Source organism: Coregonus lavaretus (assembly GCF_964263955.1).
Source record: "Coregonus lavaretus genome assembly, contig: HAP1_SCAFFOLD_398, whole genome shotgun sequence".
NCBI classification, from domain to species: Eukaryota; Metazoa; Chordata; class Actinopteri; order Salmoniformes; family Salmonidae; genus Coregonus; species Coregonus lavaretus.
The window spans coordinates 316,751-333,997 of NW_028156549.1; the positions used below are offsets into that span (position 1 = coordinate 316,751).

At 45.9% G+C, this 17,247-nt stretch overlaps 1 protein-coding gene across 1 annotated transcript; it reads left to right on the forward strand.

The window, feature by feature from the left end:
• Positions 1-236: 236 nt before the first annotated feature.
• Positions 237-10,756, forward strand: LOC311126217 (serine/threonine-protein phosphatase 6 regulatory ankyrin repeat subunit A-like; the record flags this gene model as incomplete). Its single annotated transcript, XM_084200229.1, has 21 exons — positions 237-324; positions 723-865; positions 1,102-1,314; positions 1,702-1,780; positions 1,990-2,104; positions 2,379-2,525; positions 3,777-3,845; positions 4,182-4,322; positions 4,784-4,895; positions 5,112-5,138; positions 5,315-5,389; positions 6,336-6,537; positions 7,132-7,219; positions 7,442-7,559; positions 7,783-8,002; positions 9,028-9,199; positions 9,413-9,558; positions 9,685-9,767; positions 9,862-9,944; positions 10,073-10,164; positions 10,370-10,756. 21 exons carry the CDS (start codon positions 237-239, stop codon positions 10,660-10,662), a joined length of 2,706 nt encoding a protein of 901 aa, XP_084056355.1. The 3' UTR covers positions 10,663-10,756.
• Positions 10,757-17,247: the final 6,491 nt, after the last annotated feature.

Sequence of the window (17,247 nt, forward strand, 5' to 3'; positions counted from 1 at the left end):
TAAGTCAATTACTTTCCCTTTCTTTTTAAATGTGTTTGGAGGCATTCTGGGGGGAGGGGGAGGTCAAAGGGGGACTAAAAGGGGAGAAATGTACCATGTCTTTACATGTTATCTTTCATTCATTGTGAATACAAAATATATAATTTTAAAGGGAAGGCTTTGAAGCCAGATTTAGCGGATTTTGCTGTTTAGTTTTCCTCAACCTGTGTTTTGTTTCTCTCTCCTCTCCCTGTTAGATGGTGAGGCTGCTTCTCTCCAGAGGAGCCAACATTAATGCCTTTGACAAGAAGGATCGCCGAGCAATCCACTGGGCTGCTTACATGGGTGATGAGTTTACCACATCATTTACATTCTGACTAATGTCCTTTATACCAATGAATGAATGAATGAATGGACTGTGTGTTAGTCTCACAGCTCAGCTGTATGAGCCACGTCTAGTGTGTTATTATGTCAGAATCATGTACTAAGTAGGTTGATTAGATGTTTTCAGTTGTACTAACATGATGTAGGTGTTGCTTATGGTGCTGTGTACCACTGTAAACTAATCTATCTCTCCCTCTCTCTGCCTATCTCTCTGTGTTTGTATCTCTGTTTCTCTCTTAACCCCCTTACTATCTCCCTCCCCTTCTCTCTCTCTCTCTCTCTCTCTCTCTCTCTCTCTCTCTCTCTCTCTCTCTCTCTCTCTCTCTCTATTTATCCCTCCCTCTCTCTCTCTACCATAGGGCACATTGAGGTGGTGAAACTGCTGGCCTCTCATGGATCAGAGGTGTCCTGTAAAGACAAGAAGGCCTACACCCCTCTCCACTCTGCAGCCTCCAGTGGAATGATCAGTGTAGTCAAGTACCTCCTGGACCTTGGAGTGGATGTGAGTCAACACGCATTCAAATGTGTAGTCACTGTTCAATTACAACTCAATGAAAATACAGAGCTCTAGTGGGTTGGCGAATGATTTCCTTTCAAGTAATGAAGAGATGGAGGTTGGAGCCAGTGTTTTGGGCCAGGGGGTTTTCAGAACCAAGTGACCTGATCAGGAATGTATTGTTTTGTTCCCCCCCCCCCCCCTCTCTCTCTCCACTCTTTTCCCTCCCTTGCTCCCTCCAGATAAATGAGCCCAATGGTTACGGTAACACCCCCCTCCACGTGGCATGCTACAACGGGCAGGACGTGGTGGTGAATGAGCTGATCGAGTGCGGCGCCAACGTGAACCAGGTGAACGAGAAGGGTTTCGCCCCACTCCACTTCACGGCCGCCTTGCGCCATGGGGCGCTCTGCCTGGAGCTGCTGGTGGGCAACGGGGCCCTCGTCAACATCAAGGTGAGGAGACCGGATGACCAACACTGTGTCTGAACTAAATAACACCCTATTCCCTATGTAGTGCACTACTTTTGACCAGGGGCCCATAGAGCAAGGAGCCGTGGTGACACTGCCTGTGTCCCAAATGGCACCCTGTTCCCTTTATAAGTACACTACTTTGGTTCAAAAAGTAGTTCACTATGAAGAGAACAGGGTGCCATTTGGGACGCACACACTGACGCAGCACATGGCTTAGTATTTGGCCCTGGTCTACATTCAAATACCAATGGAATAGGCCTAACAATGCAAACTAAATGCCATCAAGCGCTCCTCCAATACGTGTTTGATTTTGCCTGTGGTCAGCAGCACAGACTGCCGTGTGAACCATCTTTGTCTTTCTATCTGCAGAGTAAAGATGGAAAGACCCCCCTCCACATGACGGCCATCCACGGACGCTTCTCCAGATCTCAAGCCATCATCCAGAATGGTGAGTCGCTGTGAATGCTCTCAACTGAATATATATGAACCAGTAGGCTCTTCAGCATTGTCTTTAGTCTTCAAACCATGATTCACTGGCACAGAGCAATGTTACTTGCAATGTGGTTGAACATGATGCTTCATGATGCCTCTTGGGTCAAGTGGTTGACGTGTGTGTGTGTCTGTGTGTGTGTGTCTGTGAGTGTGTGTGTTCTGTAGGTGCTGAGATCGACTGTGAAGATAAGAATGGAAACACACCCCTGCACATCTCTGCTCGCTACGGCCATGAGTTACTCATCAATACACTCATCACGAACGGAGCTGACACAGCCAAGTGAGAACACACACACACACAGTTTCCAGCAATAATGCAACATGCATCTGCAATTCTGTCATTGACCGAATTCCCGCTTGGAGACTATGCTCAACACATTGTGGTGTGTGGGGGGTTGATAGACAGGGCATTGCAGCATGCTGATGTGTTGATCTGCTGTGGGGTTTAATGAGGACTGTGATGTGGTGCTGTTTCCAATCTTAGCTGAATCAACTGTAAGTCACTCTGGATAAGAGTGTCTGCTTAAAGTCTAAAATGTAAAAATGTGTTGCAGGCGAGGCGTCCATGGGATGTTCCCCCTCCACCTGGCTGCTCTCAGTGGGTTCTCTGACTGCTGTCGGAAGCTCCTCTCATCAGGCTTTGATATAGACACCCCTGACGACTTTGGAAGGACCTGTTTACATGCTGCAGCAGCTGTTGGGTGAGTGGACTGGTCCAGGCTTTACACCAAGGAATATTTAGTTCATGAACTGGAAAGCCACCAGAAAGAACAAACACATATTCACACTCTTACATTTCACATTGTTTAGCAGTATAAAAAAATCGTTTAGATCATTAGTGCGGTATCATTTCTGTATAATGTGGTTCCATGCCATGGTGGTATTGACTTGAGCTCTGGTCTAAATTGTCTTTATATCTTCTTGAAAGAGAAGCCTGCAAACTGCTCATGCTAGTATCACTTTTTATTATTGCTTTTAGTAGCATTATAAAAACAGTGATACTAGCAAGAGCAGTGTACGGGTTTCTCTTTTCTTTCAGGTTCTCATTGTTACCATCCACCTGATAGCTCAGATGTACGAGAGCCTTTCTGAACTTGATATCTTGTTACCATCCACCTGATAGCTCAGATGAACGAGAGCCTTTCTGAACTTGATATCTTTTTACCATCCACCTGATAGCTCAGATGAACGAGAGCCTTTCTGAACTTGATATCTTGTTACCATCCACCTGATAGCTCAGATGTACGAGAGCCTTTCTGAACTTGATATCTTGTTACCATCCACCTGATAGCTCAGATGTACGAGAGCCTTTCTGAACTTGATATCTTTTTACCATCCACCTGATAGCTCAGATGAACGAGAGCCTTTCTGAACTTGATATCTTGTTACCGTCCACCTGATAGCTCAGATGAACGAGAGCCTTTCTGAACTTGATATCTTGTTACCATCCACCTGATAGCTCAGATGTACGAGAGCCTTTCTGAACTTGATATCTTGTTACCATCCACCTGATAGCTCAGATGTACGAGAGCCTTTCTGAACTTGATATCTTGTTACCATCCACCTGATAGCTCAGATGTACGAGAGCCTTTCTGAACTTGATATCTTGTTACCATCCACCTGATAGCTCAGATGTACGAGAGCCTTTCTGAGCTTGATATCTTGTTACCATCCACCTGATAGCTCAGATGTACGAGAGCCTTTCTGAACTTGATATCTTGTTACCATCCACCTGATAGCTCAGATGTGAAAGGGCCTTTCTGAACTTGATATCTTGTTACCATCCACCTGATAGCTCAGATGTACGATAGCCTTTCTGAACTTGATATCTTGTTACCATCCACCTGATAGCTCAGATGTACGAGAGCCTTTCTGAACTTGATATCTTGTTACCATCCACCTGATAGCTCAGATGTACGAGAGCCTTTCTGAACTTGATATCTTGTTACCAGGAACCTGGACTGTCTGAATCTGCTGCTCAACACAGGGGCAGACTTCAACAGAAAGGACAGCTTCGGAAGGTCTGTCTGTGGCATCAAATAACTTTCATATGTGATCTTTATGATAATGGGGAATATAGTATAGGGGCATATAGGAATTATTATGGGAAAGATTGGGCGGCAGGTAGCCTAGCGGTTAAGAGCGTTGGGTCAGTAACCGAAAGGTTGCTGGTTCGAATCCCCTAGCCGACTAGGTGAAAAATCTATGTGCCCTGCAGAAAGGCACTTAACCCTAATTGCTCCTGTAAGTCGCACTGGATAAGAGTGTCTGCTAAATGACGTAAAATGTAAATGTTTTACAGCTCCAATAAGCTGTTTCTGTTGTTGATGTTGAATGGTTTCTGTGCGTTCTTCTAGGAGTCCTCTGCATTATGCGGCAGCCAATTGTAACTACCAGTGTCTGTTTGCCTTGGTGGGGTCTGGGGCCAGTGTGAACGATCTGGATAAAAGGGGTTGCACCCCGCTCCACTACGCTGCTGCCTCCGACACAGACGGAAAGTACGTCTCACACCTCTCTTACTGTTGTGTGTGTTGTGGTGCCATGACCTTTCACATTTCACTGTAGTCTGGAGAGTATGTTGTGGTGCCATGACCTTTCACATTTCACTGTAGTCTGGAGAGTATGTTGTGGTGCCATGACCTTTCACATTTCACTGTAGTCTGGAGAGTATGTTGTGGTGCCATGACCTTTCACATTTCACTGTAGTCTGGAGAGTATGTTGTGGTGCCATGACCTTTCACATTTCACTGTAGTCTGGAGAGTATGTTGTGGTGCCATGACCTTTCACATTTCACTGTAGTCTAGAGTATGTTGTTGGTCGTGTTTGAATACATACTAGTGTTAAATCTGCAGTGTGAAAGCTTGGCCACGTCTCCTTTGGGAAAGTGTCTCTGCTTGCTTATCTGTCTGTCTTGATGTTGGTATAATGATTATTGAACTCTTGACCTCTGACCTCTAGGTGTCTGGAATATTTGCTGCGAAACGACGCTAACCCAGGGATCAGGGACAATCAGGGCTACAACGCAGTCCATTACGCGTCTGCGTACGGACACCGCCTCTGTCTGGAGCTGGTGAGTCAGAACCACAGGGGACTAGACGCCCTGCATTCACAGACCATTTTGTCTGCGTCCCAAATGGCTGTAGGGCCCATAGGGCTCTGGTCAAAAGTAATGCACTATATAGGGAATAGGGTGCCATTTGGGACAGACGTTGATATTCAGTAGGTTTTAAGGTGTGGTTGCATGTTTGTCGTGGCCGCATCGTCACTCTTGATGTTCTTTTTCCAGATTGCAAGTGAAACACCTTTAGATGTGGTAAGTACCAGTTGGTTACTTTTCCTCACACTAGCTTGTTTAAGATACGAATGCAACACCCCAGTATGTCTGCAGGGGCTGGTCACTGAGATTTACAACATGAAACATGCTACTAGACTAACCTTCAAAGTAAATATGTTACAAGTCTAAACTGGCCCGTCCTTGTCTTTCCCCAGCTAATGGAAACCTCAGGGACAGACATCCTGAACGACTCTGATGTCAGAGCTCCCATCAGCCCCCTACACTTAGCTGTGAGTAAAGCCTACCTGCTCCTGTAGGGGTCTCGCCACATGACAAATGGCACCCTATTCCCTATTTAGTGCACTACTTTTGACCAGAACCTTATGGGCCCAGATCAAAAGTACTGCACTACATGGGAAATAGGGTGCTATCTGGGATGCAGGCATGGTGTTGTTTTTCCACGAAAAGTTGATTGTCCAGACACTCACACACCATGTTCCTATCTGTTCCTGATTAGTGTAAAATACATGCATATTTTGACACGGTGATGATGAGGATGATTTCCTTATTTTGCCATTTGAGTTAATCAACCTCCAACAGAGGAGAAGTAGAGTGTTTCTAAATCTCACGCTTGGCAGGGACCTTCGATGTTGATGCTGGGCGGGAGAAAAAATGGGCACCCGATTTGAGAGACACTGGTCTACTTTAGAGGTCTAGGACTGTTTCTGTTCAGGCATACCACTGGTCTACTATAGGACATTGATTATATTAAGAGTGTATATCTGTTCAGGCGCACCACTGGTCTACTATAGGACATTGATTATATTAGGAGTGTATATCTGTTCAGGCGTACCACTGGTCTACTATAGGACATTGATTATATTAAGAGTGTATTTCTGTTCAGGCATACCACTGGTCTACTATAGGACATTGATTATATTAGGAGTGTATATCTGTTCAGGCATACCACTGGTCTACTATAGGACATTGATTATATTAGGAGTGTATATCTGTTCAGGCATACCACTGGTCTACTATAGGACATTGATTATATTAGGAGTGTATATCTGTTCAGGCATACCACTGGTCTACTATAGGACATTGATTATATTAGGAGTGTATTTCTGTTCTGGCATACCACTGGTCTACTATAGGACATTGATTATATTAGGAGTGTATATCTGTTCAGGCATACCACTGGACTTTGCTTCAGACTGTGTGTTTGTTTCCATTCAGGCGTACCACGGCCACCACCATGCTATGGAGGTCCTGGTTCAGTCTCTGCTGGATCTAGACGTGAGGAACAGCCAGGGGCGCACCCCTCTGGACCTGGCTGCCTTTAAAGGCTATGTGGAGTGTGTTCACGTCCTCATCAACCAGGGAGCCTCCATCCTGGTTAAAGACTTCACCCTGAAGAGGACCCCCATCCACGCTGCAGGTACGCATAGGATATCACGTAAGACCTAGAGATTCTGTAATTCAAAAGTTTTCCTTACCAAGATGGACATTTGTTTGGTCATGTTGCTAGGACGCCAATGTCCACTCTAGGGATATTATATAGCATAGTGTGAAAATGCCCACTACACACTGATCTAAGGTCATTTTTTGTCATTATTGCTGAGGATCTGGGGAGGGTAAGCTGATCCTAGATCAGTGCACAGGGGGACTTCTATCCAGAGCCAGGTACACAGCTAGCAGGTGACAGGCTTCGAGGGCCTCAGCCCCAAAATGTTTTATTATCTGCTGTGTTAACATCATGAGGATGTCATCTACCAATACCACTGTTCTAGAAATCTGTCTGTTCATGTGAAGGTAATAGTCGTCCAGCAATCAGCTCATATCCTCTCTGTTTAGCCTCCTCTAGCTACCAACGGTCAATCATCTCACATTCTTATATCCTCTCTGTTTATCCTCCTCTAGCTACCAACGGTCATTCATCTCACATTCTTATATCCTCTCTGTTTATCCTCCTCTAGCTACCAACGGTCATTCATCTCACATTTTTATATCCTCTCTGTTTATCCTCCTCTAGCTACCAACGGTCATTCGGAGTGTTTGCGTTTACTGATTGGAAATGCTGACCTCCAGAGTGCAGTGGACGTTCAAGACGGGAATGGACAGTAAGTCAATTGGGCTTTGGATACAATTCCTGAAATAAAGAGATTTTGACACTAGGTCTACGTCCCAAATGGCACCCTATGCCCTACTTGGTGCACTACTTTAAACCAGAACCCTATGGGCTCGGGTCAAAAGTAGTGTACCATATAGGGAATAGGTTGCCATTTGGGACTCAGCCTGGTTATTACCAGTTTGTAATATGACCTTGTTGTCTTGTGTATCAGAACCCCTCTGATGCTGTCGGTGCTGAGCGGACACACAGACTGTGTGTACTCACTGCTCAACAAGGGAGCCAGCGTAGAAGCCAAAGACAAGTGGGGCAGAACAGCGCTACACAGAGGGGTGAGGAGGAGAGCTGGCTGTATACGCTCACACACAGAAAGAGACGGGGAGGCTCAAATATACATATTATCTTCAGAAAAGTAGTTGTCCATGGGTAGTGGTGTATTCATCCCTGTAGGGGGACCTGCCTCCAGACATCATTTGTAATAATTGATGATTCATTATTATATCATTGATTATTAGTTATTCAAATCCATTCTTGTCTCCCTGCCCTTCCTCCCAGGCGTTGACGGGTCATGAGGAGTGTGTGGAGGCCCTGCTGCAGCACAGCGCCAGCTTCCTGGTTCGGGACTGTAAGGGGCGGACCCCTGTCCACCTGGCGGCGGCATCCGGACACATCGGGGTGCTGGGGGGGCTCCTACACGCCGCCCAGTCAGTGGAGACCCTCCCCGTCATCACAGACAACCAGGGCTACACGCCACTACACTGGGCCTGCTACAACGGTACGTACTGGACTAACGGAACACTAGATCTTTTCTGATTTTCTCTCTTCAGCACCGTAAACATGTCCCTGAATTAGGCAGGCCATACAACTAGGGGTGTAACGATTCGATTTGTATCACGATTCGTGGTTGTCGATACGATTCAAGGACGATATTGGTTCATTTAGAACGATACGATCCGAAACGATTCAGTGACTTGAAATCGATTCAGTAACCTTTTAGCCAAAAATTCAACCAGTGTGACTGAAATAAATACCTGGATACTGGACAGTGCAGGTGAAGTTTCCTAGATTCCTGTTTCTTGTAAGGACCGCAATGGTGGCTTCATAATTTCTCGCTCGTCGGCTTCTCCTCTGTCGTCCGCCATGCTATGTTTTGTTGTCTTTGCGCCTTTGCGCTGCTGCTGGCGTGGGGCGATGACGTCACGGATAGGCAGACTGAATCGAGTAATGTTTAAAGCCTTTATCATTAAAAGTGCTAAGAAAAAACATCCATATAAAGTCTGACGTGCTTAAATCCAATGGGTTATTTCCTAGTATCGATACAATCGATTTATTACATTTTAAAACGATGTTAGAGTGATATATGTTGTCCAAAAGGCCAACTCACCGAGCACAGATCGATGTAGTTGGATCATAGGAATATAAATCGATACATCGATGTAGTAGATGGATCGTTACACCCCTACATACAACGGTACGTACTGACTAACTGGACTGTAGCTCTGTTCTCTCCTCCATGAAGTGTACACTCATTCACTCCCTCTTGTGGCTTGAAAAGCATTCGATTGGTGTGGACGGAGCCATGTGGGGGAATGAACAAGGCTACAACAGAATTAGGGGTTATGACTCTCAGTGGAGGACCTTACACTGAAACAGGACTTTGTCAGGGATTGACATAGCATATGTTGTAGCTAAAACATATTTTGTGACTTCACCATTGTCAGATGTGTAGCTTTCTCTGAGAGTATTGTTGTGGTCTGCAGCGACGTCATCTTTTTCCGGTATGAATCAATCTTCCACTAGGCCATGACACGTGTGTAGAGGTGCTGCTGGAACAGGAGGTTTTCCACAAGACCGAGGGCAACTCGTTCAGCCCCCTCCACTGTGCTGTGATCAATGACAACGAGGGGGCTGCAGAGATGCTGATTGACACTCTGGGGCCGGCCATTGTCAACGCCACTGACACCAAGAACCGGTAACTACAGCACATGACAAAGTCCTTTTCTTCTGGAGAATAATGTTGTCTTGGGAATAAAATGACCTCTGGGGTTGGATGAGGGATTGTAGATTACTTTTAATACATCTATTAGTGATTTTATATTTCTATGGTATAAACAGGGTTAATTGAACAAACTTGTTTATAACAGTCCTACATGATATCGGTGAAATAAGTTTCCTCTCTCTCCAGGACCCCCCTGCATGCGGCGGCTTTCACGGACCACGTGGAGTGTCTTCAGCTGCTGCTAGGCCACAACGCCCAGGTCAACTCCCCCGATGCCTCCGGGAAGACCTCCCTCATGATGGCTGCTGAGAACGGACAAACCAACGCTGTCGGTACGCAGCCCCCTCTCCTCCGCTTTGCCTCGCCCAGCCGGCTTAAGTTCAACATGTCTGTTTTACATTTTAATAAGTCGCTTCATTTCCTAATTGAGTTTCTTTATGTTTCTCTGTCTGTGTCAGAGCTGTTGGTGAGCAGTGCCAAAGCAGAGCTCACCCTGCAGGATGCAGTCAAGAACACTGCTCTTCATCTGGCCTGCAGTAAGGTGAGCATCCCCACATGAAGATGACGTTCATCTGAACAGTTGGCTCTCTCTGGTTGAAATTTTGGTCTGACATGTTTGACTCTGGTTTTTAAAGGGGCATGAAACCAGTGCTTTGTTGATATTGGAGAAGATTACAGACAGGAACCTAATCAACTCGACTAACGCAGCCTTACAGACGTACGTATGGTTCAGCTGTATTAATTGGGCCAGAAGAATTAGAAGAAGTGCACTATATAGGGAATAGTCTGGCATTTGGGAGGTATCCTCATTTGCTGCTGGCTAATCTGACGGTACATTCTCCTCAGGCCGTTACACGTTGCAGCCAGAAATGGTCTGACGGTGGTGGTTCAGGAGCTACTAGTGAAGGGTGCTAGCGTGCTAGCAGTCGATGACAATGGTAAGATCCATAACGCTAACACCGTTTTCTTCTGTACTTCTCTTCTCAATGTGTCCACAAATGTTTCTCTCTAGTCCACTGCTTGGTTATTGTCTTAACTTTGTATCTCCTAGCCTGCTGTTATTTCATGTTTTTCACCAAAAGTGTTATAGTAAACGGTGATGCTCCTGAAGTGACCCTCTGCTGTTCTGTTTGAACCCCTCAGGTTACACGCCTGCCTTGGCCTGCGCCCCCAACAAAGACGTGGCGGACTGCCTGGCGCTGATCCTGGCCACCATGATGCCCGTGTCCCCCTGCAACCCGGCGCCCAGCCTGTCCTTCAGTGCCATTAACCACTACACCACCAGCCCCTCCAAGAGTGTGACCTTCGACAGCCTGCCCGTGCTGCGCAGCGAGCACAGCTCCTACTGCAGCTTCAACAACATCGGCCACCGCGACCACGATGGAGGCTTCTACAAGGATGAGGAACTCAACGACTCAGACTCAGAGACATACTGAGGGGGGTGGTGGTCGCTGCCCAGGAGGGGAGCCAAGGGCAGGCGGATGGACAGTGAAGTGGGGCAGAGGCCACAAACAAATCCACACATACACACCGTGTCTTAAATCACCACAGCCAGCTTTGGGAGGGCACGAGCCGAGACAGTCCGCACAGGAGCCTTAAGAGTCCCGCAGATGGAGAGAGAGAAATGGAGGGAGGGAGGGAGAGGGGGAGGCACAACAGGCTGGCTGGCCACACTCATCCTCTCGTACCACCAGGTGTCCTTCCAGCAGATACTGGACTTCAGAGGAACTGCTGCTGCTATACCCCACCTTTACCTTTACCCACAAAGGTCCTAAACGGTAGAAACTGTCCAGCCAACAGACAGACGGACACCTTATGACGGCAATAACCTGTAGTCCAAGGGGATAGTAGCACTTCACTGAGTGAAAAACAGACATGGACCAAAAGATGTGGAAGAAGCCTTTTCAAAACCTGTTTTGACAGTAGAAATGGGATTGAGCGTTTTGGCCTGAGAAAAAACATAAGGAGTGATGTTTCATTTAAGTTTTATGAGAGTGATGGTCATGTTTATCCGCACACTAAGACAGTCAGAACGCACCTAGCCTCTTGTCTGTAATCCATGTGGGAGGAGGGGAAATCATTTATTTTTTATGAACAAACATTTTAATAATATCATTCATGTCTTAAGCTCCTGACCCTCTGTGGGAACCAAAGAATCGTAGTATTTGCTCTCATGAGTAATTTCAAAGAATTTCCATCCCCAATGGCACCCTATTCCCTTTATAGTACACTACTTTTGACCAGGGCCATAGGGTTCTGGTCAAAAGTAGTGTACTCTATAAAGAATAGGGTGCCATTTAGATTTTGCATTTGTATGTGAGCGACAGGACTTTTTACATTTGCGTTATTAAACCTACCTGTCCTTTGCCCTCTAGAAAATATTTTAGAAAGTAAATTATTAATTCATGTATTCTTTCTTGTGATATTTATGTCATCATTTTGTGCCTTCTTTAGTTACTGAGGGGAGGTTAGGAGAGTAGGGGCAGCTGTATGAGCGAAAACAATGATGCACACTAAGTAATACAATTTTACATTTTACATTTTTAGTTATTTAGCAGACGCTCTTATCCAGCGTTTGTGAAAAGCACTGATACTATTCCGAGGCATACGAGGGGGAAAACATGCCTCCCTTGGAGAGGAGAAACACTGTAAACCAATGGTAGGACAGCAGCATTTAGATTTTCTTCTGTTGAAAAAAAAAAAAAAATATTATTTGTCTTGGTCTTATAATCAATGTATTTTGACAGGTTTTGCTTGCTTAACTTCTTCAAAAAAATGAAACCACTCAAACCTTTTATGTGATTGCTTGTTCAAACCCCCGTTTTTGTCTCTTTTTTAAAATAATTTTAACTGGAAATATGTACAATACATATGCTATGTTCGTCAAATCAGGATCAGGAGGTTCACAGGTTTTTTCGTGTCCTTTTTTTCTTTAAAAGGATGAAACTAGCATGTACATATGAAATAGTGACTGAATCGAAACTCCCATGAATTCTTTCAGTATCTGAAGATTGCTGTATATTTTATGAGTAATAAAATAAAGAAATGAGTTATGTTATTTAATAATGAACTATGGGTTATCTGTTTTATGTGACAACCGCAGTATCAATTTCTAGGTGACAGTGGTGCTAATCCCAAAAGAAAGGCTACATACAACAAGGAACAAGAAGTCTATTGGCAAAGTGATGAATATTGCATGTACCTTGGCCTAACGGTGTGGGTTATGTATTTTATTTTTCATGGCGTCCTCAACATTACAGTTTTAAGGGCAACAATAGCCTACATTTGTTTACAACTCGCAGGATTTCCATACATGAGCTTTCAACAACACAGAGTGTTGCATCAGCACGAGATCGAAAGTGCGTCAAATCTGTACAGGTCATTGTTACGTCATCACTGATAAACGTTGAAACTGATGAAAAACCGCTGGAGCAGTTCAGTCTAAACCTCCCTAGTGCTGGAGGATTGCGTTTGTTTTCGCTCTGGATGCGCGTTCATTTTGGCAAGGAAATGTGCTGATTTTGCAAGGAGATGGAGAATAAAGAGTTCAAGGTAGGCATGTTATTTATTTTTAAATCTTCAATTATATTAATTACTGTGGATTAAATATTGTTTAACAAATGAAATAATGTGCTATTCATGCTGTAATATCAAACTAGAAAGTCTATGGCCGGGGAGTCATGAGAGTTGGCTAAAGGTACAGTAGGGTCAAATGGGGGTCAAAGGTTATGACAGCACCTTCATGAATTCGTCCAAAATGGCACCCTATTCCCTATGTAGGCTAGTGTACTACTTTTGACCAGGAGCCATAGAAGGGTTGGCTGACGTCACGAAAATGATGCTCGCGCATCGATGGCCGGAAGTCGTGTATCTTGTTATGATTCTGAACCTCAGCTAACAACAAGCTGCCATGTGGGGAATCGTAGCTCTGTGGCATGTTTCAGCTTGTTGTATGGTGTTATTGATACCATGTCTTGTTTTGAGGTGTTTTGACTGATATCATGTCTATGCAATGACTCAAATTCGCTACCTAGCTAACCAACAACAACTGTAACAATGTATTTGAGACGAGTTCATTGTTCAAATGTATTTATGTTTGCATTAAACATTTAGAGACTAAATATAGTTTACATGTTGTCAACAGTCTAAGTCAAACCCTGTCTATTTTGCCCCATAGTTGCATGCCAGTTTTGTTGCTTAACAACCAACCCCTCTATAGAGTCCCACAGTGGAGGTGTGATAATACCCATAAAACCTAGCGGTCAAACAGGGACATGGTTCCAATCGTTTTTCCACCATTCATTTTTCCCATAGCCGATTTTAGAAACACATAAAATAAGGGCTGTATTTCGTGTAGGCTTACCCTGGCGTGACGTTTTTGTAACTATGTAAATCTCTCTCGGACAAGTTGACTTTTATCAGTATATTTACATTTTACATTTATATCATTTAGCAGACGCTCTTATCCAGAGCGACTTACAATGGTGCATTCAACAATTGGTGCATTCAACTTATGATAGCCAGTGGGACAACCACTTATTTTTCTTCTTTTTTTTTTATGGGGGGGAGGGGGGGGTAGAAGGATTACTTTATACTATTCCAGGTATTCCTTAAAGAGGTAGGGTTTCAAGTGTCTCCGGAAGGTGGTCAGTGACTCCGCTGTCCTGGCGTCGTGGGGGAGCTTGTTCCACCATTGGGGTGCCAGAGCCTGAAGGTAAGGAGGTGCCGTTCCCCTCACAGCTCCGTAGGCAAGCACCATGGTCTTGTAGTAGATGCGAGCCTCAACTGAGCGGGGTGACATGAGAGAACTTGGGAAGGTCGAACACCAGACGGGCTGCGGCGTTCTGGATAAGTTGTAGGGGTTTAATGGCACAGGCAGGGAGCCCAGCCAACAGCGAGTTGCAGTAATCAAGACGGGAGATGACATGTGCCTGGATTAGGAACTGTGCCGCTTTCTGTGTAAGGTAGGGTCGTACTCTGCAAATGTTGTAGAGCATGAACCTGCAGGATCGGGTCACCGTTTTGATGTTAGCAGAGAATGACAGGGTGTTGTCCAGGGTCACGCCAAGGCTCTTTGCACTCTGGGAGGAGGACACAATGGAGTTGTCAACCGTGATGGCGAGATCATGGAACGGGCAGTCCTTCCCAGGGATGAAGAGCAGCTCCGTCTTGCAGAGGTTCAGCTTGAGGTGGTGATCCGACATCCACACTGATATGTCTGCCAGACATGCAGAGATGCGATTCGCCACCTGGTTATCAGAAGGGGGAAAGGAGAAAATTAATTGTGTGTCGTCTGCGTAGTAATGATAGGAGAGACCATGTGAGGATATGACAGAGCCAAGTGACTTGGTGTATAGAGAGAATAGGAGAGGGCCTAGAACTGAGCCCTGGGGGACACCAGTGGTGAGAGCACATGGTGCGGAGACAGATTCTCGCCACGCTACCTGGTAGGAGCGACCTGTCAGGTAGGACGCAATCCAAGAGTGAGCAGCGCCGGAGATGCCCAACTCGGAGAGGGTGGAGAGGAGGATCTGATGGTTTACAGTATCAAAGGCAGCGGATAGGTCTAGAAGGATAAGAGCAGAGGAGAGAGAGTTAGCTTTAGCAGTGCGGAGAGCCTCCATGACACAGAGAAGAGCAGTCTCAGTTGAATGACCAGTCTTGAAACCTGACTGGTTTGGATCAAGAAGGTCATTCTGAGAGTGATAGCAGGAGAGTTGGCTAGAGACGGCACGCTCAAGAGATTTGGAGAGAAAAGAAAGAAGGGATACTTACTTGTCTGTAGTTGTTGACATCGGAGGGATCGAGTGTAGGTTTTTTGAGGAGGGGTGCAACTCTCGCTCTCTTGAAGACGGAAGGGACATGGCCAGCGGTCAAGGATGAGTTGATGAGCGAGGTGAGGTGAGGTGAGGTAAGGGAGAAGGTCTCCGGAAATGGTCTGGAGAAGAGAGGAGGGGATAGGGTCAAGCGGGCAGGTTGTTGGGCGGCCGGCCGTCACAAGTCGCAAGATTTCATCTGGAGAGAGAGGGGAGAAAAAAGTCAAAGCATAGGGTAGGGCAGTGTGAGCAGGACCAGCGGTGTCATTTCACTTAATAAATGAGGATCGGATGTCGTCAACCTTCTTTTCAAAATGGTTGACGAAGTCATCCACAGAGAGGGAGGAGGGTGGGGGAGGAGGATTCAGCAGGGAGGAGAAGGTGGCAAAGAGCTTCCTAGGGTTAGAGGCATAGGCTTGAAATTTAGAGTGGTAGAAAGTGGCTTTAGCAGCGGAAACAGAGGAAGAGAATGTAGAGAGGAGGGAGTGAAAAGATGACAGGTCCGCAGGGAGTCTAGTTTTCCTCCATTTCCGCTCGGCTGCCCGGAGCCCTCTTCTGTGAGCTCGCAATGAGTCGTCAAGCCACGGAGCAGGAGGGGAGGACCGAGCCGGCCGGGAGGATAGGGGACATAGAGAGTCAAAAGATGCAGAAAGGGAGGAGAGGAGGGTTGAGGAGGCAGAATCAGGAGATCGGAGGGAGAAGGATTTAGCAGAGGGAAGAGATGATAGGATGGAAGAGGAGAGAGTAGCGGGAGAGAGAGAGCGAAGGTTGTGATGGCACATTACCATCTGAGTAGGGGCAGAGTGAGTAGTGTTGGAGGAGAGCGAGAGAGAAAAGGATACAAAGTAGTGGTCGGAGACTTGGAGGGGAGTTGCAGTGAGATTAGTAGAAGAACAGCATCTAGTAAAGATGAGGTCAAGCGTATTGCCTGCCTTGTGAGTAGGGGGGGACGGTGAGAGGGTGAGGTCAAAAGAGGAAAGGAGTGGAAAGAAGGAGGCAGAGAGAAATGAGTCAAAGGCAGAGACGTAGGGAGGTTAAAGTCACCCAGAACTGTGAGGGGTGAGCCATCCTCAGGAAAGGAACTTATCAAGGCGTCAAGCTCATTGATGAACTCTCCAAGGGAACCTGGAGGGCGATAAATGACAAGGATGTTAAGCTTGAATGGGCTAGTGATGTGACAGCATGGAATTCAAATGAGGAGATAGACAGATGGGTCAGGGGAAAAAGAGAGAATGTCCACTTTGGAGAGATGAGGATTCCTGTGCCACCGCCGCGCCGACCAGATGCTCTCGGGGTATGCGAGAACACATGGTTAGACGAGGAAAGAGCAGTAGGAGTAGCAGTGTTTTCTGTGGTAATCAATGTTTCCGTCAGCGCCAAGAAGTCGAGGGACTGGAGGGTAGCATAGGCTGAGATTAACTCTGCCTTGTTGGCTGCAGAACGGCAGTTCCAGAGGCTGCCAGACCACTAGGTTTTATGGGTATTATGACTCATACTGTGGGACTCTATAGGGCTCCAGCCAAAAGAAGTGCACTATATTGGAACTAGGGTGCTATTTCGGACACAAGCATAGATATGATGCATTATTATGTGACCATAGAAATAGAATCACTAGAAAGGATAGAGCCTCTGACCTTGGCAATTTGACTGGTAAACTGAACTGCACACCTGATATGATGTTCTGGTGATTCTATTTCTCTGAATATGATGCATTATGATGTGACAATGAGAGTTGGGTTAATGGTGCTCTCAAGGCAACTGGGAACTCGAAAAAAATAACTAGGTCAAATCATGACGTCCGTGATCTTCAGGTCGGAAAGTCGGAGCTCTAGAAAGATGCCAGAGTTTCCGACTTGGAATTCCTTTTTACATTTTGTGGTGGTTATTTTATCCCCTTTTTCTCCCCAATTTTTCGTGATATCCAATTGGTAGTTACGATCTTGTTACGATCTTGTCTCATCGCTGCAACTCCCCAGCGGGCTCGGGAGAGGTGAAGGTTGAGTCAGGCGTCCTCCAAAACATGACCCGCCAAGCCGCGCTGCTTCCGACTTGGAATTCCGAGTTGGATGACTGTTCAAAACGATTTTTCCCAGTCGGAGCTTGTTTTTTTTTCCTATTTCCCAGTTGTCTTGAACGCACTGAAGTCGGAAGTCAGAGATTTCCCAGTTGTTTTGAACACGGCAAAAGGCGACACAGTAGGTGACA